Source organism: Giraffa tippelskirchi, chromosome 7 (genome assembly GCF_054371585.1).
Source record: "Giraffa tippelskirchi isolate mGirTip1 chromosome 7, T2T-mGirTip1v1.2.pri, whole genome shotgun sequence".
In the NCBI taxonomy this organism is placed as follows: domain Eukaryota; kingdom Metazoa; phylum Chordata; class Mammalia; order Artiodactyla; family Giraffidae; genus Giraffa; species Giraffa tippelskirchi.
Genome location: NC_137281.1, coordinates 87,841,756 through 87,869,055, shown reverse-complemented (window position 1 = coordinate 87,869,055; position 27,300 = coordinate 87,841,756). Strand labels below are relative to the sequence as shown.

Genomic DNA, 27,300 nt, shown 5'->3' with positions numbered 1-27,300 from the left:
ATGTAAAACGAGGCAAGTTCATTGATACAGTGCAGCTAGCTTTTAACATGGAGAAGGCGATGGCACCCCACTCCAGTACTCTTGCCTGGAAAATCCCATGGACGGAGGAGCCTGGCAGGCTTCAGTCCATGGGGTTGCTGAGAGTCAGGCACGACTGAGCGACTTCACTTTCACTTTTCACTTTCATGCATTGGAGAAGGAAATGGCAACCCACTCCAGTGTTCTTGCCTGGAGAATCCCAGGGACGGGGGGAGCCTGGTGGGCTGCCGTCTCTGGGGTCGCACAGAGTCGGAGACGACTGAAGCGACTTAGCAGCAGCAGCAGCAGCAGCAGCAGCTAGTAAGAGATTATAAAATGGTAAAACAAAAGCAATGCCACTCTTCTCACTAAATTGTATTTATTTTGGAATATATAGTTATATTTCACAGGTTATATTACCACTTAATGGGTTTATTATTGCTGTTTTCAAATAAATTAATAGATATTTTAAACTTTTCAGTTTTAATTGTTAATATGGTGAATATTGATAGATACAATCCACAGAACCAAAACTTTGTAGGGAGGGAGTCTTCAATTTTTTTTTTTTTTTTTGCCACAGCATGTGGGATAGAGGATCTTACTTGCCCGACCAGGGATCAAACCTGTGCCCCAGCAGTGGAAGCGCAGAGTACTGACCACTGGACCACTGGGGAATTCCTTTCAAAACTTCTTAAAAGTTAAAAGAGTTCTGAGACCAAGAAGTTTGTGAATCACGACTTATTGACTTCCTCAAGAAAATTTCATGTTCACATTTTTTTTTGGTCAGCTACATTTATAATTGAACAGAGGATAAAGAGCCATAAAATTCTTGGATCCTATTTCCTTTTTGAAAACCTTGAAATGGATCTTCATTGTTTCTAGCATAAAATGATTCTGTAAAGAAGTGTGATGCCAATCTGTTTTTCTTTTCCTTACAAATGGCTAGTATTTGTTGTCTGGATGCTCAAAGGGGTTTTCCTTATCTTTTTTCCCTTTTCTTTAAAGACTAATTTAATAGCTTTACTAGAAAATGTTTTGGTTTTGACTGTTCTGGGTCAATTTTCTCCTTTGCAATATGTAGACTTAATTCTTATTTCAGGAAAATTTTCTCAAAATTTTGTTTTAAATATTTGTTCTGATACACTGCTCTGGTTTTCCTTGCAGGGATAAATGTGTGTGTAAAATCTCTTTGCTTGTTCTCTATATCTTTTTCTCTTGAAAGTTTTTATTTTTCTTTTTAGAAAAACCGTTCTCCTTTCAGCTTTTCTTTTTTCTGAAAAAAAATTTTAAAAATTTCCTTCATACTGGTTAGTTCTCATTTAAAACAGTATACAAATCACTTTTTAGCTTTTCTATTTCTGGTTTACACTGTTCTTTAAAAGCATTTATTATTTTCTTTATTTCACTTGAAAATAAAGTGAAAAAAGAGAAGAAAAAAAATTACGTTAAACTTTTCATCAGCTTTTTGACCACATTTTTCTAGTGTGTTACCGTCTACTTGAATATTATTAGGTTTATTTTCACCTTTTTGTTTCCACAGTAGCACGTATGGGATTCGATCATATTTCTTATCTTCTCCCAATTTTAAATGAGGTAGATTTTCTCGCAATATTAAGAAAGGGCCCTTTCGTCTCTCGGGCCCCGCCCACTCCCGGGCCCCGCCCGCGCCTCTCACACCCCGTCACGGGACACGCCCAGCTGCTTGTCTCTCGCTGGTGCCAGACTCGCTCTGTTTTTTCCCGCCATTTCCAGCTTTTCTTGAGAGCTGGTTGATTTCGGTGAGATCCGAGGCCTTCCGGGATCACTGCGGTCAAACAGGTAGGGAATATAGTTTAAAAAGAGCTACTGGTAAATTTGAGCCTTTGCCAAATCTCCCTCGCCCTTAGAAATAGGGCGAGTCTTACCCTCACAAACCCTGTTAACGGCTCTTTGAAAGAGTTCATTTGGTCAGCCCATTTTATTAAAATTCTTGCTCCGCCTAACTGGGAGCATTATAACTGGGACCTCTCCAGTAGTTCTTTAGACTCACTTCTGGGAGAAGTTGGTGTATCTGTGAGCCACAAATAGAAATCTGAAGCTCGGGCTTCTGTGTAATGTCTTTGCGTTGAAACGTTTGCATGCTCAGTCGCTTCAGTCGTGTCTGACTCTGCGACCCGATGGACTGTAGCTCGCCAGGCTCCTCTGTTCAAGGGATTCTCCAGGCAAGCATACTGGAGTGGTTTGTCGTGCCCTCCTCCAGGGGATGGATCTCCCCCACCCAGGGATCGAACCGGTGTCTCTTTACAGATCCTGCCTTGGCAGTCGAGTTCTTTACCACTAGCGCCATCTGGGAAGCCCTATTAAAATATTTATTCAGTGTTTTTGTCTTGAATCTTGCCCTTGTGTGACAAAAATGATAAAGTGTGGCACAAACTAGCCAACATCCTTTGAGCAAATGTTTCCATAAACGACTTTAAAACTTTTTTAAAGAAAAGACTTAAGTGCGGAAAAATTTTACCTTCTGTTTTGGTTTTCTTCCCCAGTTTAATTTTAAATTAAAATCAAACCTATTTCATTGTTGTAGTATATTCATGAAATTAAATATACGTTCATTAAATATGTGAACTAATGACAGCTCAGTATCAGTTCTGTATTTTTAATGTCAGTTTCTTCATTTCAAATCTTGCTGTTCAGTGAACATCAAATGCATCTTTTTATTTTTTTTTCAAATACATCTTTTAAAAAAGGATGGGATTGGACAAAACGTTAAATGATTGTTAAGATCACTTCCAGATCTATGATTCCGAGGTTCTGTGGAGTAGAAGAAAATGTAAACAAGCTAAGACATCATTCACAAGCCATGTTTCCCTTAGATAAAATGTGTCCCAAGTGGTTAATATGTGATCTTCTATATTTTGTCCACTACCTCCTCCTTGCTCCATCTTGCTGTATCACAGGAAACTATTAGGAAATAAGTAGATGGTTCTTTTTTTAAAGATTGTTTTTTCTAATTACAAATTAATACCTGAATTAATATAGAAAACTTAGAAAACAAAACAGTGTAAAGACAGCATATACACACAAATATCCATAATCTCACCATTCAAAAAAAAGAATCATCACTGACCTGTTACTTTTCTGAATATGTATACTTTTTAGCAAATGGCATTGCATACTCTGCAGTCTGCTTTTTTACACTTCAGAGATATATGTACTTTCTTACAACCAGTTGAAATACTCCACAAAAATATGCCCATATTCCAATAAGTTAGCAGAAGCTAAGCAAACATTGTTAAGTAGATTTTGGAAAAGCTATAGTTATGTTATAGTAAATATAATTATGTTATGCCCAGGGTTGTTCTCTCTCTTTGCTGCAGAATGGATTGGTTTCACTGCAACCGATGTTTCCGAAAAGATGGGGCCCATTTCTTTGTCACCAACTGTGGCCATATTTTCTGTAAAAAATGTGTGATTCTGGGTGAGTGACTTAACTGTTTTCAGATTCAGGCAAAAATGTTTTAAACTTAGAAATAACGATTAGCCATTTCTCTGTGTAACTTGGAATAAAAATCACTTAGGAGGTCAAATGTGCTGTGAGCGTAATAGGAAACTGTTGATTATGAAAATTGGAGGAACCCATTAACAAAGAATGATTTAGCAAATGGAATATCTATTATTTGAACATCAAAAGGTGCTTGTCAGTGTTCTGAAGCCTGTAGCAGGGAAAGCCACAAAATTATCAGACTGAGTAGAGAAAAGAGAGAAAAATAAAAATGATGAAAAAGTGGGGAAATGGTTGATAACAAGAGCCATTTCTAATGGAAAGTGGTATAGTCTGTCAAGTTAATTTGTTTAGAAATATTGATGATGATGATAGTGGTGGGTAATACCTTTGCAGTTTTCGCGTGTCCTGATTTTATATATCCTTACCACAACCCCAGGAGGTAATTATTAGTAGACCCACTTTACAAGTAGGGAGCTGGTTCAAAGAGGTGATTTGACCAAGTTCTTGCAACTGTTAAGTCTTAGAAGTGGGACTTTAAGATATCTTTTTTTTTTATGCTAAAATATTTAACAAGGTATGTATTGTATTCTGTATGTATGTGTTCTGGGTATGTAGGTCCAAAAGAGGAACTTAGGATACTTCGATCAGGAAAAATTTCATGGAAGAAGTGCCACTTTGATAAAGTTTTGAGTAATAAATTGGAGTCTGCCAAGTGAATTAGGCAGGGAAGATCATTCTAGTTTAAAAGAACATCATGTATAAAGGAATATAGCATCGTAAAACTTAGTACAGGGAAGTACACATGGTTGGGATTGGTAGAACATGAAAGAAAAAGATGAGAAATGTGAGAGATGAGGCTAGAGAGGTAGGCAGTGGCCAGATGATGGAAGGCTCTATCTACCAGGCTAAAGAACCTGAACTTTATCCTGCAGGTGATGGAGAGCTGTGGAAGTTTCTTTGTTTTGTCTTTTTCTTAAATAGAAGAATGATTTGGATGTGCTAGCTGATTCTGGCAATAATATAGGAGGAAGACCGGAAAAACTTTATCCCCAAGGAAAAAGAGTCAGGTTAGCTCACCTCTGGAGAAGCTTTTTTGAGGTGTGAATCTCATGACCCTTTTAAGTTCTCTGCTAATTAATGTAACAAAGCTCTGCTCTGCTAACAGCAGCTCACTTTGGAGCAGTTTGTCTCAGTGAAGCACGTGTCATATGTTGTTTTCTCCTGACATGGCATTTATCTTAATCAATAACCAGCACCACTACTAAAAATTCAACTTCAAAGGAAAATTAGGAATTTTAATTCTCAAGTCTTTCATGTTGAGTTAATTAGACAATGAGGGTAGGAGAGCTTCAAAACAATATCCAGGAATACTAGCAAAGTGTGAACAGGGCAGGAATAATTGGAGAATTTCTTCAGGTACCCAGTGTGTCCCTACTGTCAGGGAGATGGAATGAAAAAATAATAACTTTAAGTTGAGATCACTGGTACTCTTCCTAGACTCTAGTAAATGTACACCCCTCAATGACTGTTGGGAGGGGTTGACAGTTGTCCCTCATGTGTAGAAGAAAATTGGGAATTTATTAAAAAGGAGATGGGTAGAGGTACAGAGTGAAAGCCTTACTTCTCATCAACATACAAGTTTGGAAACACTGATTTCTGACATGGTGCTCAAGTTGAGGTCCTTTTTTAGAACAATGACATTCTGAATTCAGTAAGAACCTCTTTTCATTAGCTAGCCAACTTGACTATTACCACATACTTTGGGAAAATCTTACTTCATGCCCGTGAGAACCAAACATTTTTTTCCCTTTCCCCCCTAGAAAAATGTGCTGTTTGTGGAACTGCCTGCAAGTATCTGGCTCTTTCTGATAATGTAAGTTTTTCCTTCTCTGTCACAATCTTATCCTGTTTCCTGGTGTATAGGAAGTATACAAAGAATACAGTGACTATGAACTGAAAGTTGGGGGGAATTCCCTGCCGGTTCAGTGGTTAGGACTCAGTTCTTTCACTGCAGACCTGGGTTCAATCCTTGGTCAGGAAACTAAGATCATGCAAGCCACACCATGCAGCCCAAAAAAAGAAACAAAATGCGTAGATAACAATTGAGGGGGAAAAGGAGGTAAACAAGAGATAGAAGAATTATTTGTGGGTCTGTGGCTACTGCTACAGAAGTGTGAAGTAAGGGGGATTAAGACACACAGTCAACATCTCCTGGTTCAGTAGTGATCACACTCTTACCTTAACACAGTGAAACTCTATCTGGTGCTTTAGAAAAGGTGGTACATCTTTAACCATATTTGCCAGTGTTTTATTTCATTCCATTGTGATGTGTCTTATTCTCTTCATAGCTGAAACCTCGGGAGAAGATGTACTTCAAAAACCCTGTGGAGACAGCTTTGCAGTATTTTAGTCACATCTCTCAGGTATGAGAAATTACAGTGAAGACAGTCTGATTTTCCAGGCAAGTTATAATTGCATCTTATTTCTTTTCCAAAGGTTCTCTTTAGACTGCATTCGTACATTTGTATACAATGGGGAGAAATTGGCTGCCCTATTTGCTTTCTTCCCTGATAATACAAATCTCAACAATTAACTTTTTACTGACCCAGAATCTGTGATAGGCTGTAAAAACCACTATGTAGCTGAATCTTGTAGTTCCTAGTTCTATTAAGTCATTTTTGAGGATAAAGATGCTTCTAGGCAGCTTCATTATCCTTCTGTGCAGATTTAGTGAATCTTCTAAAAATTGCTTTGAATATATACGTCTGACCCTGTAGTGGACTTAGCAGCCTGGCTTTCAAAGTTTTGCTTATAGACCTAAGTTCAAGAAGGGATTTCTTGTTCTCTATACTTATTTTTCAATAACTTTTCTTAGTAATGCTTATATATTTAATTCTTCATTTAGTATTTATAATTAGTTGTCTGAACTTTAGAAGATATTTTTCTTTTCCTGATGCATGATATGTTGTCATGATATTGACTCGGTCAGGAGCAATCGAGTTGTAGAAGGAGGTGAAGAGGAAACAGGACAGATTTGAGAGAGTTCCCAAATTGTAAACGTTTCAGTTTTTCACTTTCACTGTTTAGTTCTCCACCGAGATCATTTCACAGCCTCATGGGATTCTTATCTGGGCATGTTTCTTGAGATTTTATTGCTATTTTTCTTCTCTATTCTTCTCATTATTTTGAGAGTTATTCTTTTATTAAACACGAAGATGGTCCTTTGTCATGTTTGGCTGAAGAGAGTAGATTTCATTTTTCTTCAGTGTCTCCCCTTTCATGTCATCAGTCCTGACTCGAGATGGAGGAAGGGAAATGAGGGCTTTCACAGCATCCTGCTTTTAGCTGCTTGGGTGAACCATCATATTTGAGATACTATTTAACATTATGAGGAGATAAAATCCAGCTGAGACTCAAAGAGAAATGTAAACAAGGTCACATGAACAAGAAAAAGAGCAGAGCTTTGGTTAATAACTAAACCAAGGATTAGTTAATGATCAGTAGAGAAATTATATGTAGTCTGAATTCTAACCTACCTAATCATGGACCAATTACACATGGTCAAGTAATCAAGATAAAATACATGGAAAGGGTCAGTTAATCATCACTTTAGTGAAGTGCCAGTTTGGTAAAGTCAGCAATGTCTGAAAATGTGTTTTCCTAATCTGTGAAGTTGAATAACTGATCCAGGTAATATCTAGATTGTCTTTTGCTCACATTTTCTTTCCTCAGTCAGACTTTTACTGACTCATCTCAAATAGCAGCCCCAAGTGTATTTATCCTGCTTTACTTTTCATTGGAAATCTAACATTTTATAATGTATTTGTTATTGTCTGAATTCTGCTCTGCTTTCTCATAGCATAATGTGTTCAAGGTTCATCCATGTGAAAATATTAAAACTTCGTTAGTATTTCATTCCTTTCCATGACCAAGTAATAATATAGATGGATATACATTTCATGTATTCATTCATCAGTTGAGGGACATTTAAGTTGTTTCCACCTTTTGATTATTATGAATAATGCCACTATGAACATATGTGTACAAGTTTTTGTATGGACATATATATTCATATCTCTTGGATATATACATCAGAATTAAGTCACTGGGTCAAATGGTAGTTCTGTGTTTAACTTTTAAAACTGCCAGACTGTTTTCCCAAGTGCTTGCCTATTTTACATTTTTACCAGCAGTGTGTAAGGATTTTGATTTCTCCATATTCTAATCAACATTTGTTTTATCTGTCTTTTTTTATTATAATCATCCTAGTGGTATGAACTTGTATCTTGATGTGGTTTTGATTTGCATTTCTCTGATGATTAATAATGTTGAGCATCTTCTTGTGTACTTATTGGCTATTTGTTTGTCTTGTTTAAAGTAATGTCTATTCAGATACTTTGCCTATTTTTTTAAGATTGTCTTTTTATTATTATTAGTTGTAAGAGTTCTTTATATATTCTAGGTATAAGTCCGTATCCAGATATATAATTTGCAAACATTTTCTTCCATTTTGTTAGGCCCTTTCCACTTTAAAATTAAGAAATAAAATAAGGCTTCCCTGGTGGCTCTGGTAAAGAATCCGCCTGCCAATGAAGGAGACTTGGGTTCGATCCCTGGTCCAGGAAGATCCCACATGCCGAGGAGCAACTAAGCCCGTGTGCTGCAACCATTGAGCCTTTGCTCTAGAACCTGGGAACCGCAACTACTGAGCCGCAACTACTGAAGCCTGCTCTTTGCAACTACAGAGTAGCCACCGCTGGCTGCAACTAGAGAAAGGCCCATGCAGCAAGAAAGACCCAGCACAGTCAAAAATAAATAATAATTATTAAAAAAGAAATAAAATAAATGTTCATTAAGAAAATTCAAATAGGAAGAACAGATAAGATGGGGTATCAGTAAAATAGGAAATAAAGAGAGAGAAGATATTGAGAGAAGAGGAGATAAAATCCAGCTGAGACTCAAGGAGAGATGTAAACAAGGTCACAAAGAAAGGTAAATTCACAAAGAAAGACAAATTCAGAGCAAAAGGCATAAATGAAAACACAGAAAAAGACTTTTATTAGGTTAGTGTTGGGATAGACAAATATTTCTTGAAAGGTCAGTAAATATTTAGGCTTTGCAGGCCATGCAGTCTCTGTTGCAGCTACTCTGCTGTTATAGCATAGAAGCAGCCATAGGCAGCCTGTAAACAAATGGGCAGGACCATATTCTAGCAAAAGGCAAAGGAGAAAAGGAAAGATATACCCATTTGAATGCAGAGTTCCAAAGAATAGCAAGGAGAAATAAGAAAGCCTTCCTCAGTGATCAATGCAAAGAAATAGAGAAAAACAATAGAATGGGAAAGACTAGAGATCTCTTCAAGAAAACTAGAGATACCAAGGGAACATTTCATGCAAAAATGGACACAATAAAGGACAGAAATGGTATGGACCTAACAGAAGCAAATGTTAAGAAGAGGTGGCAACAATACACAGAAGAACTTTACAAAAAAAATCTGATTGATAGTTGCCTGACTTTGAAGTCATATGTTTTGCTAACATACATAAATAACTACCAAACAAGTCGTTTGAATAAAATCAAGTCAAGACCCGATCTCATCAATAGACCAGACCAGTTTTCCATCCCTCACTTGAATTTAAACATTGAACAACTGAGATAATCAATGATGCCTTTGAAGAAAGGTTTTGTTTAGTCGAAGATTATTTTATCTGAAAAGAAAGAGTTTATCTGTCACTATATAAGACTTCTGAAACAGTATGGTTGAGTTCTTTGTCACTACTGAGCAGGTCGAGGAACTTAGGCCCCAATGTGAGAGATAATATTGCTTTGATTACAAACTGTTCAACCCAAAACTTAACTTTCTGGCCGCGCTGCACAGCATGTGAAATCTTAGTTCATCAACCAGGGATGGAACTCATGCCCCTTGAAGTGGAAGCATGGAGTCTTAACCACATGACCACCAGGGAAGTCCCCTGCTTTTGATAAGGAAGCATTTAGAAAAAAAATTTTTTTTGCAGAAGTCTCTTTGAGCATCATAATTACTCTTGCAGTTACAAATCTGAATGTGTAACTGCCTTTTCAAAACTCTTTGATGGTTTCCTATCACCTGTTTCCGACTCTTCAGAGTGACACCTAGTTCCCTTAAAATCTGGTTCCTCCAGATCTTCTCTCTCCATTGTCATCCACAGCAACCACTTCACATTTTATGTACCACATATGTTCTTATGAAGGTTATTTATTACCTAACCTATAGGGTAGGTTTAGTTCTTTGCAGTTCCTTTATACACCATGTAGTGTATAACAGTTTCGTATCTCTGTGCCTGGAACGCTTGACTTCCACACTAAAGTTACCCCTTAATTATTATTTCTATGCTTTATACATACTTCTGTTTTGCATATCACCTTTTGTTTTAGTTATTGATTCATACTTCTGAATGTCTATTGTATAATATGGTGATGAGCTACAAAAGTACAAGAGTTCATACTATTCCTCTTAGTATTTCCTATTCCTTGTATCCATCACCCTGCTTCACCAATTCTTAGCTCATGGCCAATCTTCCTTTTATCTGGACCACCCCATTTCCTGCCACCCCATCTAGATTATTTTGAAGCCAAAATAAGATATCATGTCATTTCAATTTGTAAATATTTCAGAGTCTGTCTCTAAAAGATCGATACTCTTTTCTTAAATATAACCACATCAGGATAAAATAATTCCCTGATATTATCCATTAATCAGTTAATATTCAATTTCCTCAGTGTCTCATAATTGTTTTAAAACTTTTTAATTGGTTTCAATAAAATCTGTATAGCTGGGTTGATTATTTTGTCTCTTAAGGTTATTTTAAACTGTAAGTTTCCTCTCGTTTCTTTTTTACTATTGTTGAAGAAAATGGTCTTTTGTGCTGTAAGGCTGTTCACAGCATGGATTTTGCAAATTGTATCTGCCTGGAGTCACTTAATATGCTTGTCTGTGCTCTATATTTTCTCTAAGTTAATAGTTATTTAGGCTTAATCAGAATCATTTAAGTTGAGGGGAGGGGATGAGACAAGACTACTTACAGCAGTGCTGTGTTCTACCAAGAGGTACGTAATGATTTTCTGTCTCTCATTTTGTGTGATGGTAGAAATTGATGAACTTTACATTGATCCATTAGTTCACTGAGTTACAAGATGCTGATATTTTAATTCTGTCTTTTCTTCTCATTTTTTTTTAGCTGAATACTTAGAAAGGAGAAATTTACATTTCTCAACTATGTGATTACCTTGAGATATAATTCAAAATTATGAGAATTCCCTGGTGTTCTGTTGGTTAAGATTCTGAGCTTATACTGCAGGGGGAACTAAGGTCTAACATGCCACATGGCATGGCAAAAAAAAAACCCCAAAAACAGCTAAGACCTGTAGGTATTAAGGAACAAGGGAGTCAGTTTCACCAAAGATAGATAAGGGAAACTAATAAATTTTGAGTACCTAAAAGAGATAGTGAATTTACCAATTTTTTTTTAATATGAAAGTGAAAGTCGCTCAGTCATGTTTGATTCTTTGCAACCCCATGGACTACACAGTCCATGGAATTCTCCTTGCCACAATACTGGAGTGGGTAGCCACTCCCTTCTCTAGGGGATCTTCCCAACCCAGAGTTCGAACCTGAGTCTCCTTCATTGCGGGCAGATTCTTTACCAGCTGAGTCACCAGGGAAGCCCAAGAATACTGGAGTGGGTAGCCTATCCCTTTTCCAGCAGATCTTCCCGATGCAGGAATTGAACCAGAGTCTTCTACACTGCAGGTAGATTCTTTACCAGCTGAGCTAAATTTATTTATTTGGCCGCTCCCAGTCTTAGTTTTGGCTCTCTGGATCTTTGCTCTTCACTGTGGCATGCAAACTCTTAGTTGTGGCATGTGAAATCTAGTTCCTTCACCAGGGATTGAACCTGGGCCCCTTGCATTGCAAACGTGAAGTCTTAGCCACTGGACCAGCAGGGAAGTCCCTACCAATGCTTTTAAAGTAAATTTTTAAAACTTAGCAACTCTTCTACAAATATTCAAAGCATTAAAATTACATGGGAATATAAATCTTCAACTAAAAAAAAAAGACATTTAAAAGTAAAAATTAGGAAAGCCATTCTTTAGCACACACACAAAAAGCTGGTCAAGCTAGTATTCATTTCCAAAATATATTTTATGAGACAAAAACCCCCTTTTCAATTAAGGCAATAATATGCACACCCACATTGGATCATATGTCTCATCTTAAACCATTGAGCTCCCCTTTACTTCTGTATGATGACTCTTTCAGTATCTTTCAGTGGTTTCTTCCTTACTTTTTCCAGCCTCTTGGCATTAACTGGATCTAATTCAGAACTGAAATTTTAAAAATACTCTACAGTAAACAAAATAAAAATTATGTCCCATGTTATCAATTCTAAAAGGAGTGGGAATCCAGAACATGAAGACCATGATGCCTTTACCTGGTCCTAATATGAAGATACAGGAAAGGAGTCTGAGTATTAAAGTAGGTGGTTCCATGCATAGTTCCAATGAAATGAACAATATTTAACACTTGGCATTATACAATGTTTAGTGTTATCAACAGAACTACTTTTGTTACTATCTGCTCTGTTATTATATGAATAAAATAATCCCAACTAAAAACAAGTAGGCAAAACTTGTCCTAAAGAAGCTATAACCTTTTTATGAGGCTGAAGGATTTGAATGAGACAGAATAATGAATTTGCTCACATTTGAGATTTGTAAAATACTGAGATTTATTACTGAGTTTAGACTCTCCTTTAGTAGATGTATTTGAAATAGATCAAACATTTGTACTCTAGCTTTGGGAAAAATCACTTGTTTTTCTCCTCTAATTCTTCTTTTTGCTGATGGTTGTTTACTGATGATCTTTCTTCCTCTTGGAATGGTCAGATCTGAGGTTTGGGTGTTAGTTTTTTGGGGTAAGTAGGTGAAGCAGGCCTACTTAGCGCTAGGCAAAAGGTTTCCCCAATAGTCTAGTCTTGTTCCCTGGAATTCCGCAGTAGGAGAGGGTCTGCTCCCCCTGCACACAGGACTAGGGGAGGAGTAACCTGTCTAGGGAAAGATTTGGGCTTTCTCGGCCCAAGCCTGATACTAACAATTTTATCACAAACTGATCCCAAGAGTAGAATAGGATGTTTGGGGTACTGTCTTTTGGCTATATCTACCTGTAATATCTATTTCTCTCTAATCCTTTGCCATTTTAGATAACTCTCAGGAGTGAGTGCCTTTTTTTCTGCTTCTGCATTGTTCAAATTTTCTAAAATGCATATGTTTTTACTTTTATTGGAAATAAGAACAATTTAAAAAATAGACTACAGTGAGTTCTTGTCTGTATAGAATTAGTTTAGTTTGTTTTTAAGGAGAAAATTAAGAGTCTGGAGACTGGATAGTTTCAGAAGTAGAATTCTTCGGTAAGGTGGCAAAAGCAACTTGCAAATTAGACGAGAATGAAAAGTTTATGGCAAAACTACCAGATCTAGGAAGGACCTCAGACAAAGGGTTTATGGCTTGAATAGGTAGGAAACAGATGAGATGTTAATACTGCTGTGTATTCAAAAGTAGAGCCTGACAAAGCTAAAACGCTTTCTAAATATTAACTTTTGATCTGATTCAGTAATCCCATCATGAGCACATCGGTACATCAAATGGTAAATGAAAGCAAAAGATAAAATTATTTGCCCATGCCCAGAAATAATATTCAGGAAAAGTCATCTCCGTCTGTGTCTCTTTCCCCTTTACTGTAGCACTATAAACAGCCTGGAAGTATCTCTGTGTATCTTAGGGAAAGTAAATTGGTTACCAGTGCTCTGCAGTATCTAAGAATGTGGAAGCTGAGTCCAAACTAATGGTAAACAAGTAAGGTCAGAACCAATTCTCAACCAGTTCTAAACTTGGAAACTTTTTTTTGTTGGTTGTCACTCTTCTTGCTCATGATGAATGATTATATTTTAAAAGGGATTATCTGTGTCAGTATTCTCATTAAGGTATTAGGAAGGTGTTATTCTGGAAACATAAAGCTTTGGCTTTCCTTAGTTTTGGGGAATTGTGAATTAGGTCAGATGCTCCAGCAGAAAACAATCAGTAATAGAGCATGAATTGAAGAATTTCTGTTTGTTGCTGGAAGTAAGGGGAAAGGAGTTATGGGGTTCTATGTCAAAGGCCTGTTTTTCCCTAGTAGGTGTGGAGTTTCCAGAAGAAACAAACAGATCTCCTCATCGCCTTTTATAAGCATAGAATTACAAAGTTAGAAGCAGCCTTGCAGGAATCACAGCAAACACTGACCAACCAGGACAAGTAAGTGACAAATCAGATCACCCGAGAACCCTTTCCAGAGAAGCTAGAGCCTTTATATCCTTATGGTTCCAAAGCCTGAACATTGCTCCATGTGTGTTTATGTTTGTCTTGGGTAAGTTCAGTACAGAATTTTGTTCCCTCAGTCTCCATTTTCTTTTTCTCTTTCTTTCCTCTGTAGTTTATAGCTTTCCTCTTTTACTTTTTTTTACTCTTTTCCTTTTTTCCTCTGTCAAAAACTGCTTCTTCAGAGAAATCAGACATGGCTTTTTCACAGTAATAATGATGGGAGATAGCATTTAAAATGTTACCTGTAGGAGGATGTGTTTTGAAAGTCTTAAGCTAAAAGATGGAATCCCTGACGGAAATGTTCAGACATCTTCAGGCCAAGGGTGCATGTGGAGAAGAGATGCAATTCTGTGTAAAATCTTCTGAAACCATATGTACTGATGCTTATTTTGTCCACCTGGTTCTTCTCACCACCAAAACCCTTCCATTGCTGACCTGAATCACTAGGTCTCTGTCAGAATTATCTTGTATAGTGGCAAACATCTCTCTGCAAGCATTAACTAGATTTGATAATAATAAAAATCAGGAATTTTTTTTATCCCACTGACCTGCTGGAGCTCACTGTTTCCATCTTTTGCCTAGAGAGCTGTCAGTCTTAAGGAAAGAGAATGGAGAACTGAAGAAATTTCTAGCCATCGTGAAGGTGAATAAAATAGATTTTCCATACTATTATTTTCTCTTCTACTTTGCCCATCTGTCCAGCTGACTGAATAGAATAGTTTTCCGTGGCAGGTAATAGTTGATAATGTTTGTAAAATAAACATGCTGTAGTAAATGGACGAGGCCACAGAAGACCTTGAAGGGATGAGAGGACAAATTTTAGCACAGTGGTAACCCATTCTCGAACATTAATGAATCATGACATGACACATGGGGAAGCTCTCTTACAGAAGAGTTATCTGTTGTAACTTAAAATTTCTCTTCAAGAATCCCAAGGCACCTCAGGACCCTTCTTCTCCATCAAACTCTATTTCCTAGAAATTTCTCTCTTCCCAAGATTGTTCTTTGTGTTTATATAATGTTCCTTTTGATCTTACTCTTATATTTTCCTTTCTCTCTCCATAGAGTCTCTATATTTCCCCATGTATATCAGTCTTCATGAATCCCAAAGTGTTTTTGTGAAGAGAAACTAAAATTTTCTCCCCTCAAAGCTAATCATTTTCTAAGGAAACACTGCAGCTATGTTTTCTTCTATTGGAAAGCTTAGTAACCACAGCTAGAAGACATTGCCGCTTAGTTATCTGACAAGTAAGATCCATTGATGAGGACTCTTGAGCTACAGCTTCATTCACCCCCATTTTTTTCACCTACAGGAATCTCCAAGTTGGTACCAAAGAAGCAGGTCAGTTTTATCAGGTGCCACAGCATCCCTCTTTGAAAATCTATCCTTTCTTGACACGTGCCTCTAATTCTTATGTGGGCTCTGAGGTGGAGGAAATGGTTTATGAATTTATTTTTCACTTCTCCATGAAACAGTTACTTACTGAAAAGCACTGACATAAAATCTTGAATGCAGTGCTCACCCTTGACCGTCATCTTACGAAATTCTATTCATCCTTCAAAATACAACTCGTGTCATTTCCTCCGTCAAGACTATTAGGCAGAGTTAGATGTTCTATTATTCATTTACTCAATAAATATTCATTAATTGCCTGTTGTTTGTGAGGTACTGTGTTAGGTGCTGAGTGTACATCACCGATTTTTCTAACTAGAGATGTCTGTACCCTACCAATTGTTAAATATTTTTAATATCAGCTCTGTATTGATGGATTAAAAAAACATGGCCGTTGACTCACGGAAGCTAAAGTCTAATGCTCTAGCATACTCTGTACTTCTAATACACCCATTATAACATTTAACATTGCTTTTTTACTGTCTCTCCCAAACTAAGCCTCTCAAAAATAGAAACCACATTCTAGTTATCTTTGTAACCTCAGGATCTAAGATACATGAGCACTAAATAAATGCTTGTGGATAGATGGAAGAGGGAATGGAGGGAGTGAAGGAATGGTGGATGTGTAAATGGGTGGATAGATATACGTAAAGTTGAGAGTACCTGGTAAGGCACTAAGGGGAGGATGAAAGGACTTCAGAACTTCTATTACTGGCAATAGAGAAGCGGAGAAAATTTCACTTAGGGAATTGGAGAGCCAAGGAGACCATATGGAAACCTTGCTTCCACTATGCTCAGAGAGGAGGCTATTATTTTTATAAATAATGATGTGATTGATCCTCTAAGGTGGCACTAAGTTCTGCTTGTAGAGATTAGAACTGCTTTTGTTCTTTTTCTTCCTTGCAGGTTAAACACACCTCGACCAGTGGGCATCACTTCTCCATCTCAGTCAGGTAGAGACCACGTTTTGCCCAAATATAAGCGTGAGATAAATAAATATCCTTTTTCATAAACTAAACCGTAAGGAAGATGATTTCCTCTCAGAAAGTATAATGTGATTTTCCTATTCTTATGTATGATATGGAAAGGCCAAGCTCGCAAATACTAACTTGCAACAGACAGGCTAGGCAAAACAGGGCACACCATTAACGACAACTTTTCATCCTCCGTTTTATTCCCTTTTAGTTACTCCACGACCCATTTCTCAGCATAGTAGCCAAGTGGTCAGGTAAGTAGAAAGCTACACAGAAACATTAAAACTGTTGGCAGAAATGGAAGATGAAAGAAATGCCTAGATGTGGCTGAGATAGGGACTGAGGAGACTTTACACCTATAAAAGTTTAATACCAGGTTTGTTTGCTTTTCCTTTTTGTTCCACTTCATACAGTCGGTCTTCCTCAGTGGAGTCTACCCCTTATAGAATGGCTGGCTTTAGTAACGTGGGACAAGTAAGTAATGTTTACATTGTCTTTCCAGACTGAGATTTCTAATGCTAAATGAAAGCCAAGATTAAAGCAAGAATATTAAACTTTTAATGGTTTTGGCATGAATTGTCTCTCTTTTGGCAATGCAGATCTGATATTAGAAGTGGACCTAAATGAAAGCCAAGATTAAAGCAAGAATATTAAACTTTTAATGGTTTTGGCATGAATTGTCTCTCTTTTGGCAATGCAGATCTGATATTAGAAGTGGACCTAATTCATAGTTTGGAATGAATAGAGGTGAAAATAGTGGACCACATTAACAGTGTCCATCATGTTCATTTTGGAAAGATTAAAATGTGGGTCTTTCTTGAACTTGTGTTCCCACTCTGGGAGAACAACATATTCTTCAATGTATAGCCATAGCATGAAATATGGAAGCCAGAGAATCAGGATATATTTACTAATGTTATTTGCCCCTCAGGGAGCCAGAGGTCTTCAGGGAAGGAGCACTCCCAGGGATTCTTTTACTGGTAAGAGGGGGAGAAAAAAGTTTTCAGAAACCAACATATTCTGTAAAAATACCAGCAGAGTTCGGGTTTTCTGTGCATAATATGATGCCATTTTACTTCCTTTTTCTCCAGACAGTGATCCCAGGTATCCAGACACTACTTTGGAATAATATTTCTGTTCTCAAACTGATAAGGAGAAAATTGAAACTTCAGTAATAGGAAGTCTTTGAAACCCTCTGGTCAGGAGATAGAACTTTTGAGTAATTGACTTGGGTTTTTTTTAATTGCCACAAGATGGCAGTAGAAGTTAGATCTAAAAGAAGATTAACTAGATGTCAATTATGTCAGCCTGAAGAGTTATCTGGCTTTTTCAGTTCAGTTCAGTTCAGTCGCTCAGTCGTGTCCAACTCTTTGCGACCCCATGAACTGCAGCACGCCAGGCCTCCCTGTCCATCACCAACTCCCAGAGTTTACCCAAACTCATGTCCATTGCGGAGAAGGAATGGCACCCCACTCCAATACTCTTGCCTGGAAAATCCCATGGAAGGAGGGGCCTGGTGGGCTGCAGTCCAGGGGGTCGCTAAGAGTCGGACACGACTGAGCGACTTCACTTTCACTTGTCACTTTCATGCATTGGAGAAGGAAATGGCAACCCACTCTAGTGTGCTTGCCTGGAGAATCCCAGGGACAGGGGAGCCCGGTGGGCTGCCATCTGTGGGGTTGCACAGAGTCAGACATGACTGAAGCGACTTAGAGCAGCAGCAGCATGTCCATTGAGTCGGTGATGCCATCCACCCATCTCATCCTCTGTCATCCCCTTCTCCTGCCCTCAATCTTTCCCAGCATCAGGGTCTTTTCCAATGAGTCAGTTTTTTGAATCAGGTGGCCAAAGTATTGGAGTTTCAACTTCATCATCAGTTCTTCCAATGCACACCCAGGACTGATCTCCCTTACGATGGACTGGTTGGATCTCCTTGCAGTCCAAGGGGCTCTCAAGAGTCTTCTCCAACACCACTATTCAAAAGCATCAATTTTTTGGCGCTCAGCTTTCTCTATAGTCCAACTCTCACATCCATATGTGACTACTGGAAAAACCATAGCCTTGACTACATGGACCTTTGTTGACAAAGTAATGTCTCTGCTTTTTAATATGCTGTCTAGGTTGGTCATGACTTTCCTTCCAAGGCGTAAGCATCTTTTAATTTGATGGCTGCCATCACCATCTACAGTGATTTTGGAGCCCAAAACAATAAAGTCTGACACTGTTTCCACTGTTTCCCCATCTATTTCCCATGAAGTGATGGGACCAGATGCCATGATCTTAGTTTTCTGAACGTTGAGCTTTAAGCCAACTTTTTCACTCTCCTCTTTCACGTTCATCAAGAGGCTCTTGAGTTCTTCTTCACTTTCTGCCATAAGGGTGGTGTCATCTGCATATCTGAGGTTATTGATATTTCTCCCGGCAGTCTTGATTCCAGCTTGTGCTTCTTCCAGCCCAGCATTTCTCATGATGTACTCTGCATATAAGTTAAATAAGCAGGGTGACAATATACAGCCTTCACGTACTCCTTTTCCTATTTGGAACCAGTCTGTTGTTCCATGTCCAGTTCTAACTGTTGCTTCCTGACCTGCATACAGGTTTCTCAAGAGACAGATCAGATGGTCTGGTACTCCCATCTCTTTCATAATTTTCCACAGTTTATTGTGATCCACACGGTCAAAGGCTTTGGCGTAGTCAATAAAGCAGTAATAGATGTTTTTCTGGAACTCTCTTGCTTTTTCGATGATCCAGCGGATGTTGGCAATTTGATCTCTGGTTCCTCTGCCTTTTCTAAAACCAACTTGAACATCTGGAAGTTCACGGTTCACATATTGCTGAAGCCTGGCTTGGAGAATTTTGAGCATTACTTTACTAGCATGTGAGATGAGTGCAATTGTGTGGTAGTTTGAGCATTTTTTGGCATTGCCTTTCTTTGGGATTGGAATGAAAACTGACCTTTTCCAGTCCTGTGGCCACTACTGAGTTTTCCAGATTTGCTGGCATATCGAGTGCAGCACTTTCACAGAATCATCTTTGAGGATTTGAAATAGCTCAACTGGAATTCCATCACCTCCACTAGCTTTGTTCGTAGTGATGCTTTCTAAGGCCCACTTGACTTTACATTCCAGGATGTCTGACTCTAGGTGAGTGATCACACCATCGTGATTATCTGGGTCGTGAAGATCTTTTTTGTACAGTTCTTCTGTGTATTCTTGCCACCTCTTCTTAATATCTTCTACTTCTGTTAGGTCCATACCATTTCTGTCCTTTATCAAGCCCATCTTTGCATGAAATGTTCCCTTGGTATCTCTAATTTTCTTGAAGAGATCTCTAGTCTTTAAGACATTAGTCAGTCCATAGAGAATACTTATCAAAGAGGATTTCCCTTTCTTTCCCAAGAGGCAATTTTGAAATTCACAGATCTCTTCCTGAAATAACCATTTTTGAAATTCACCAAATAGTCTCCCTCTGATTTTTTCATACTCACCCCTTTGAAGAATAGGTGTTTTAGCTAATTTATTTCTGTCAAGTTAGTAGTAATACTCTTTTATATTCCTGATTTTAGTTTTTTAAGGCTATCTTTTTTTCTTGGACAACCTGGCTAAAGATTAGTCAAGTGTTTTAAAGAACTCTAAGAGGGAAGTTTTAAAAATTTGTTATTGAACTATAGTTGATTTATAATATCATGTAAGTTTCAGGTTTACAGCACAGCGATATGTGCATATATATTTCAGATTCTTTTCCATTTAGGTTATTGTATAATATGAGTATAGTTCCCTGTGCTATACAGTAGGTCCTTGTTGGTAATCTATTTTAACTAACTATACATAGTAGTGTGTATATGTCAGTCCCAGCCTCCTAATTTATCCCTCCCATTACCCCCCCAGGACTAGTGAATTTTGTTGATCATTTCAAAGAACCAGCTTTTGGTTTTCTTGATTTTTCTCTGTTATTTTTCTATTATCTATTTCATTTATTTCTTCTCTAATCTTTTTCTTTCCTTCTGCTTTCGGGTTTAGTTCTTCTCGTTTCTTAAAGTGGAAGGTTTCATTACTGACTTGAGATCTGCTTTTTTAATATAGATGTTTACAGTTATGTTTCACTCTGAGCACTGCCTTCACTGCATCTTTCAAGGTTTAGTATATTGTATTTTTGTTTTCATTCATCTCAAAGTATTTTCTAAGTTCTGTGATTTTTTTTTCTTTGACCCATTAGTTATTTAGCAGTGTTGATTATCCATATAATTGTTAATTTCCCAAATTTCCTCCTGTTTTTGATTTTAATTTCATTTCACTGTTGTTGGACAACATATTTTGTATGATTTAGATCCTTTTAAATGTATGGTCTAAAGCATTGTCTATCCTGGGGAATGTTCCAGGTACACTTGAAAAGAATGTATATTCTGCTGTTGTTGGGTGGAGTGTTCTATAGATGTCTCTTAATTTAGTTGGTATATAGTGTTGTTGTGTTTTAAAAAATATTTATTTGTTTGGCTGCAACAGATCTTAGCTGTGTTGTGGCATGCAGGATCTTTCGTTGTGGTTTCTCCCTGGTTGTGGCTTGGGCTCCAGAGGGTAGGCTCTGTAGTTGTAGCACATGGACTTAGCTGCCCCACAGCATGTGGGATCTTAGTTCTCTGACCAGGGATCAAACTTGTGTCCCCTGCATTGGAGACCAGATTTTTAACCACTGGACCACCGGGAAAGTCCTTATAGTGTTATTTAAACCTTCTATTTTCTTGCTGATCTTGTCTAGTTGTTTTACTCATTATCAAGGAGTATCTTAATTTCTCCTTCAGTTTTGAACGATAGTTTTGCTGGATATAAAACTTTTGGTTGACATTGTTTCATTTAGCATTTTGAATATGTTATCCTCTTATGTTCTGGCCTCCATGGTTTCTGAGGCGAAATCAGTGCCAGTTTTACTGCGAGTCCCTTGCATGTGATGAATGGCTTCTCTCTTGCTGCTTTCAAAGCTCCTCTTTTTTTTTTTTGTCTTTAACTTTCAACAGTTTATGATGCATCCAGGTGTGGAGCTCTTTGATTTATCATCTTTGGGATTTGTTGAGCTTCTTGGATGTATAAATTAATATTTTCATCCATTTGGGAAGTTGTCAGCCCTTATATCTTCAGATAATTTTCTCTGCCCCTTGTCCTCTCTGTTTTCCTTCTGGAACTCTCATTTTGTACATGCTGGTATGGTTGATGGTATTCCATCAAGTTCTCTGAGGCTCTGTTCATTATTTGTCCTTCCTTTTTATTTCTCTTCCTCAAACTGGATAATCTCAATTTATCTATCTTCAAATTTGCTGATTCTTTCTTCTGCCTGCTCATATCTCTAGTGAAGTTTACATTTTAGTCAACTTTTACTTATCAATTCCAGAATTTATATTTACTTAGTATTCTCTATTTGGTGAGATCATTGTCACACTTTCATTTAGTGCTCTAGACATGGTTTTCTTTAGTTATCTGAATATGTTTAAAATAGTTGGTTTAAAGGCTTTCTCTTAAAAGTCTAATGTATCTATGCGTGCACGCGTGTGTGTGCTAAGTCACTTCAGTTGTGTCCAACTCTTTGCAGCCCTATGGACTGTAGACCACCAGGCTCCTCTGTCCATGGGATTCTCCAGACAAGAATACTTGATTGGGTTACCATGCCCTCCTAATGTATCTAGGCTTCCTCAAAGACAGTTTCTACAGCTTTTTTCCTTTACTTTATATAGGTTCTACTTTCTTGTTTCTTTCATGCCTTATAATTGTTGAAAACTAGACAGCTAAATAATATAACATGGCAACGCTAAGAATCAGATACTTCCTCTCCTCCCAAAGTTTGTTGTTGTTGTTTGTCATTGTTTAGTGACTTTCTAAAACTAATTCTATAAAATCTGTTTTCTTTGTCATGTGTGGCCACTGAAGTCTCTTTTCAGTTAGCTTTTGGTCAGCTAATGATTAGACAGAGATTTCCTTAAACACCTGATACCAATGAATCTCTCAGTGTTTGCTAAAGGACTGTATATTGAGGTGCACCTTCAACACTCAGGCAGTTGACACCTGTGCTGTAGCCTTCTCTTTCTGCTTGTGTGACCTCGATATAAGCCCGAGATGACAGCTTAGAGTCTTTTTAAGTCTTTCCTGAGCATGCATGTAGCCCTGTGCACATGGCCTCGATTCCCAAGAACGTGTTGTTCCTTTCCAAAGTCCCGAAGACAACTCATTCCATAGCTTTTCTTTTGATGCTTTTTGATTAGCCTTTTATTTGTTCCAATTGATAGTCACCTCAGGCAGCCTAAACAAATGCCTCTAATTGTTTGCAACAAACACTCCTGAGGAAAAGGCTTTTCATACTTGGTGAACTCTAAGCTCCAAGTCCTGGTAAGTTTGGCACTTCGTTGTTATTCAGTTGCTAAGTCATAAACTGTTTACGACCTCATGGACTGCAGCACGCCAGTCTGGCATCAAGTTAGGTCAAATAAAGGCAGCCTTGCAAGTGAAATCTTCCAGTGAACTGCTAGACAGGTGAAGTAATGACAGTTTTTTGGGAATGAGGCTTTGAAAGAGTTCTAACCCCATTCCATCCCCTATGATGATGGCCAGACTGTTGGTTTTCAATGCGTCCATGGAGCTGGAGAGGGAAAAGTGGGACTAGGGCAAGTTAAAATGTCACAAAGTTCACTGTTCTTACTCACATTTGGTTATTTTTCAGGAATAAACTTTCCCCAGATTGTTAAAAACCCCTTGTTAATTTCCAGAATTCTGAAAAAGTTGACTGTGACAATTTTTGCCAGATTTCTCATTCCTTTTATGGAGAGACTGTGGAGGTCCTTACTCTACCATTTTTACTGATGTCACCAATTTAATAACCCGTTGTGTTTAGCCATTCTTTCTGGTAATCTTCAACTTAGAGGGGAAATCAAGGCGCAGATACCTTAGAGCACATCAGGGCAGTGTGCTCATGATCCTTGCCTACAATCTCATGAAAGGGAGAAGACAGTTCCTTAATGATCTGCTGTTAGGTTATTTGTGGGCTTTTTCACTTGCCTTTAGCCCCAAAGCCTAACATATATACTGAAAATCTTTGATCCCCAGTTCCTTTGCCCTGGCCCCCAGAATATCTGGATCTCTTCTCAGTTCATGGACTATCTCATAGACTCGTTTTTATGCTTTCCAGAAACCCCTTCACCGGCTTCTACTCACAGCCTATCTTATAGGTAAGTAACACTGTTTCCTTTCACTTGAGATCTGTTCCCACTGACATTCTGCCAGCAGCCCTGGAGTTACTTCTCCACTGACCTGTACTACTGAAATTTATAATCTACCTTGTAAACAAAAGAGAGGATTGAATAGTACTGTGTCTAATACACATCTAAATTATTTAATTGTATTCTCAGTTGCAAGCAGGGGATTTATTTCCTCTATGGCTTAAATGTGTAGGCTCTTCCTTTACACATGCTTTTTACTTTAACTTTTCCTTTTCTCTGTTGATGCTTTTGTTTCCCCTCTTTAGAGCTTCATCTGCCTCCTCTGGACAGGGGGTCTTTTCTTTCAGACCGTCTCTAAATGGTGGAGATTCAGGTCACACAAGAGTCTTCACCCCTAATAATTCAGGTAAGTTAATTTAACATTCCTAAAGGAGTGTGCTTCAACTATTGACATATATACTAAAATGATGATTTCAAAGTGAAAAGAAGTTGAGATTTTTTTTTTTTTTTACATGCTATTCTAGACCCTGGAAAAGCATTGTCTCAAGTTGTACCCGTTAATTTTCTTTAAGACCATTTCCTTCACAGTGAAGGCAGGTTTCCTTCACAGTGAAGGCAGGCTTTGGATTGTGCCTAATTTTCACTCATCTTATCCCAGGAACCAAGGTCTGCTGTAATATTTAGCCAGAAGATTGGCCTGTAATATTAAACTGGCTTTTTGTTTTTGGGGTTTTTTTTTGTCTGCTGCTTTTGAGATCCCTATGTTGGAACACTGCTGGGAGCTCCGTGCTCAATGAAAATGATAAACCAGCATCTTTTTTCTCCTCATGTTTTCCAAGATACTTCTGCTACCAGTCCTTGTGATAAGGGTCTGTCATCTTCCATAGCTCACCGAAATCTTGATATTGTGTTTACATCTTTCTATTCATAGTTAAATTCAAATCTCAGACCTCCACGTTAGTACCCCATCCTCAAAGGAAAATAATGGACCTTATAACTCACCTCTTGAGTTACTTAGCTAACAGCCTTTTCTCTTCTGAGTAGTGTACTACAGATTAAGAACCACTTATTTAACCTGATCCATAACAATAACAATACTGAGGAAATGCCCCAAGAAGTTATCTTTCATCATCCCATTCCATCCTTAAGGTCAGAGGCAGAACAGAAGCACACTGGAGAGCCTTCCTGGTTTCCAGCTACCAGTCCTACAGGTGAGCCCTAGCTAGTCTAACTTGTCTGCACATGAAAACCTCAGTTAGGCCTGCACACTAAATGTGCAGGTGTCTTGTTACTGTGATAAAATGTAACCAGTGAAGAGGGAGGTGGATTTCAAGTGCGGTAATCATATGTACACAATTTTTTCAGAGTGGTCTTAGTTTCAAAGATTCTATTCTACTGTCAGATTAGCCTCCTGGTTTGGGGTTTAAAAATTAGGTCACACAGTTGTTTGTTGTTTAGTCACTAAGTCACATTCGACTCTTTGCGACCCCATGAACTGTAGCCTGCCAGGCTCCTCTGTCCATGGGGTTTCTCAGGTACGAATACTGGAGTGGGTTGCCATTTCCTTCTCCAGGAGATCTTCCTGACCCAGGGATCGAACCTGTGTCTCCAGCATTGTCAGGTGGATTCCTTACTGCAAGGCTTTAAACTGAGAGGTCTTGGCCATGGTGAACCCAATAAGTATGCTAACACAAATAACATTCCCAGAAGTTTCATAGATAAAGATTTTCAATGGAATATATCTTTTGGACAGAGATACTGAATGAACTAGGAAAAGCCATTTTCATTTCTCCAGAGAGAATTAGAATAACGTTTTGTAAATTTGTGAGACTATGATTCTGATCCAGAAAACAAGAGGAAAAGGGCACGGGAACAAGAAGAAAGGTTTGTAAGGAGCTCTCTTTTAAGTTTACTTTTAAGTCTTGGGTTTTTGAGAATATTTAGACCAAGCTCCTGGTGACCTACTAAGGAGGTAAATATTTGGCTCTCAGACTCCAAAATGCCCTTTATTTTCATCAGCAAGGAATTAGGGTCTAAGCCTTAAAAGGCAACACTGGGGGAAATAACATGCCTCTGTGTGTGTGCATGCTAAGTAGTAGCTTCAGTTGTGTTGGATTCTTTACGACCCTACAGACTGAGAGCCTGTCCATCAGATTCCCAAGGCAGGAGTACTGGAGTGGGTTGCCATGCCCTCCTCCAGGGTATCTTCCTGACCTAGGGATCGAACCCACATCTCCTGTGGCTCCTGCCTTGCAGGCAGATTCTTTACTGCTGACCCACCAGGGAAGCCCCTCTAAGATCCTTGTAAATGGAGGGATTAACCTACAGGTGAAAAAAAGACTTGAGACATATAGACCATCTGCAAGTAAATGTTCTTCAGTTGGATCTTGATTGGAGTAAACTGTATAAAACCATTTATGAGACAGTTGAGGAAAACTGAATATTTAGTGGACATTTGATTAAAGAGCTTTTAATGGGTTTTTTTTTTTTGGTAGGCATGATGCTATTGTGGTTGTTTTTTAAAAGTCTATCTTTAAAAAAAAGTCTATCTTTTGGAGATGCATACTAAAATATTTATGGATAGAAAGTTAAATGATTGTCTCAGTTTTGGTTTAGCTTCATCTAATGGAGCAGGGCAGTGTGAGGGAGCAGAAATGAAAGAAAATTTGCCATGAGTTAACTGTTGAAGTTGGGTGATGGGTATGTGTGAATTCATTATATTCGTGTTTTTGCATTAAGAGTTATTGAAGAAAGTACCACTTACCCAGACATAATTCTGCCTCCCTGGTAATGGTCTCTGGGTATGGTAGTCATGTTCCAGGTTTCCCCAGTTTGATTTCAGAAATATTCTGCCTTATCACCATAAACCAACTGCAACATTCCAGTTTCATAAGTAGCGACATAGCCTTTGTCACACTGGATGTATCAAATCTTATATTTTCTTGCAATGGAGAAAACTATGGGGAAGCAACAGCAGTGGTTTACTGTCCTGCTAAACTTCATATAATGACTTAAAAGGGCCTTACTTGCCCTTTTTTGTTATAAATGCCCTTAACTGCCTTCCTGTCCTGTGCTGCAGAATCTCTACCAACAGAGGCAGATGGGATTAGCCAGAGGGAGAAGCATGAACACTCCCAGGTAGACCACCTTCAAGGTCTCACCTATGCATACTGCTGAAGGATGGACAGAGGCATCTCATACTCACTTAGGTGTGATGCCCTTGGAAAATGTACCCCTGCCTACGCCCCTGTTTCATTCTGTACTTTCTCTCTCTCAATCTTTACCACATACATGCTGTATTACTTCCTATGAAAGTGATCAGGTCAGTCCTTCAGGAAGATGTTTATTATCTCTCCCACAGGATACAGATAGCTCCCTTATTTCCTGCAACTTGAAACAAAGGTTATAAAAACAATTCTTGGCATCATTGGGGGTGGGGTGGGGTGATATATTTATTAACTATGTTTTATTTCTGGATTTCACTTTTTAGCTTTGTATATATTCTCCCATTGTCAGTGTTAACAAGCAACAACTCTGTTCCTTGGCCTATTATAATTTTTGTTTCCCTATTGTTTCCTCTGAACTTAGATACTGTTAAATATGTTGATTTTCCTTTCTTTCTGTTTGGTAACAATTGGAGACACAGGCTTGAAGCCCTACTAAAGTATACAGATAATGAAATAAAGAGGATGCCCTTTTATTGCTACTGGAACTCTGTTGACGTCATAAACTCTCAAATGGTGGGATAAGCAAAGAACACTACCACTGAGATCAAACATTTATTCTTCTTTGGGTATTAACGGGTAGAAATGAGGGATTAAATGGGTGGGCCATAGGC

General features: G+C 38.2%; 1 protein-coding gene across 2 annotated transcripts; it reads left to right on the top strand.

Moving 5' to 3' along the window:
* Nucleotides 1-1,738: 1,738 nt before the first annotated feature.
* Nucleotides 1,739-27,168, top strand: RNF212B (ring finger protein 212B). Of its 2 annotated transcripts, XM_081506580.1 has the most exons (16): nucleotides 1,739-1,836; nucleotides 3,375-3,475; nucleotides 5,323-5,375; nucleotides 5,851-5,925; nucleotides 11,935-12,017; nucleotides 13,716-13,831; nucleotides 14,480-14,540; nucleotides 15,211-15,239; nucleotides 16,197-16,243; nucleotides 16,476-16,518; nucleotides 16,678-16,738; nucleotides 17,196-17,244; nucleotides 23,432-23,471; nucleotides 23,768-23,868; nucleotides 24,612-24,673; nucleotides 26,542-27,168. In XM_081506580.1, the coding sequence occupies exons 5-16, from the start codon at nucleotides 11,952-11,954 to the stop codon at nucleotides 26,602-26,604; spliced, it is 738 nt and encodes a 245-aa protein (XP_081362706.1). In that variant the 5' UTR covers nucleotides 1,739-1,836; nucleotides 3,375-3,475; nucleotides 5,323-5,375; nucleotides 5,851-5,925; nucleotides 11,935-11,951; the 3' UTR covers nucleotides 26,605-27,168. The 2 variants fall into 2 exon arrangements, with proteins under 2 accessions (XP_081362706.1, XP_081362705.1); XM_081506579.1 differs by lacking the exon at nucleotides 11,935-12,017.
* The last annotated feature ends 132 nt before the right edge of the window (nucleotides 27,169-27,300 follow it).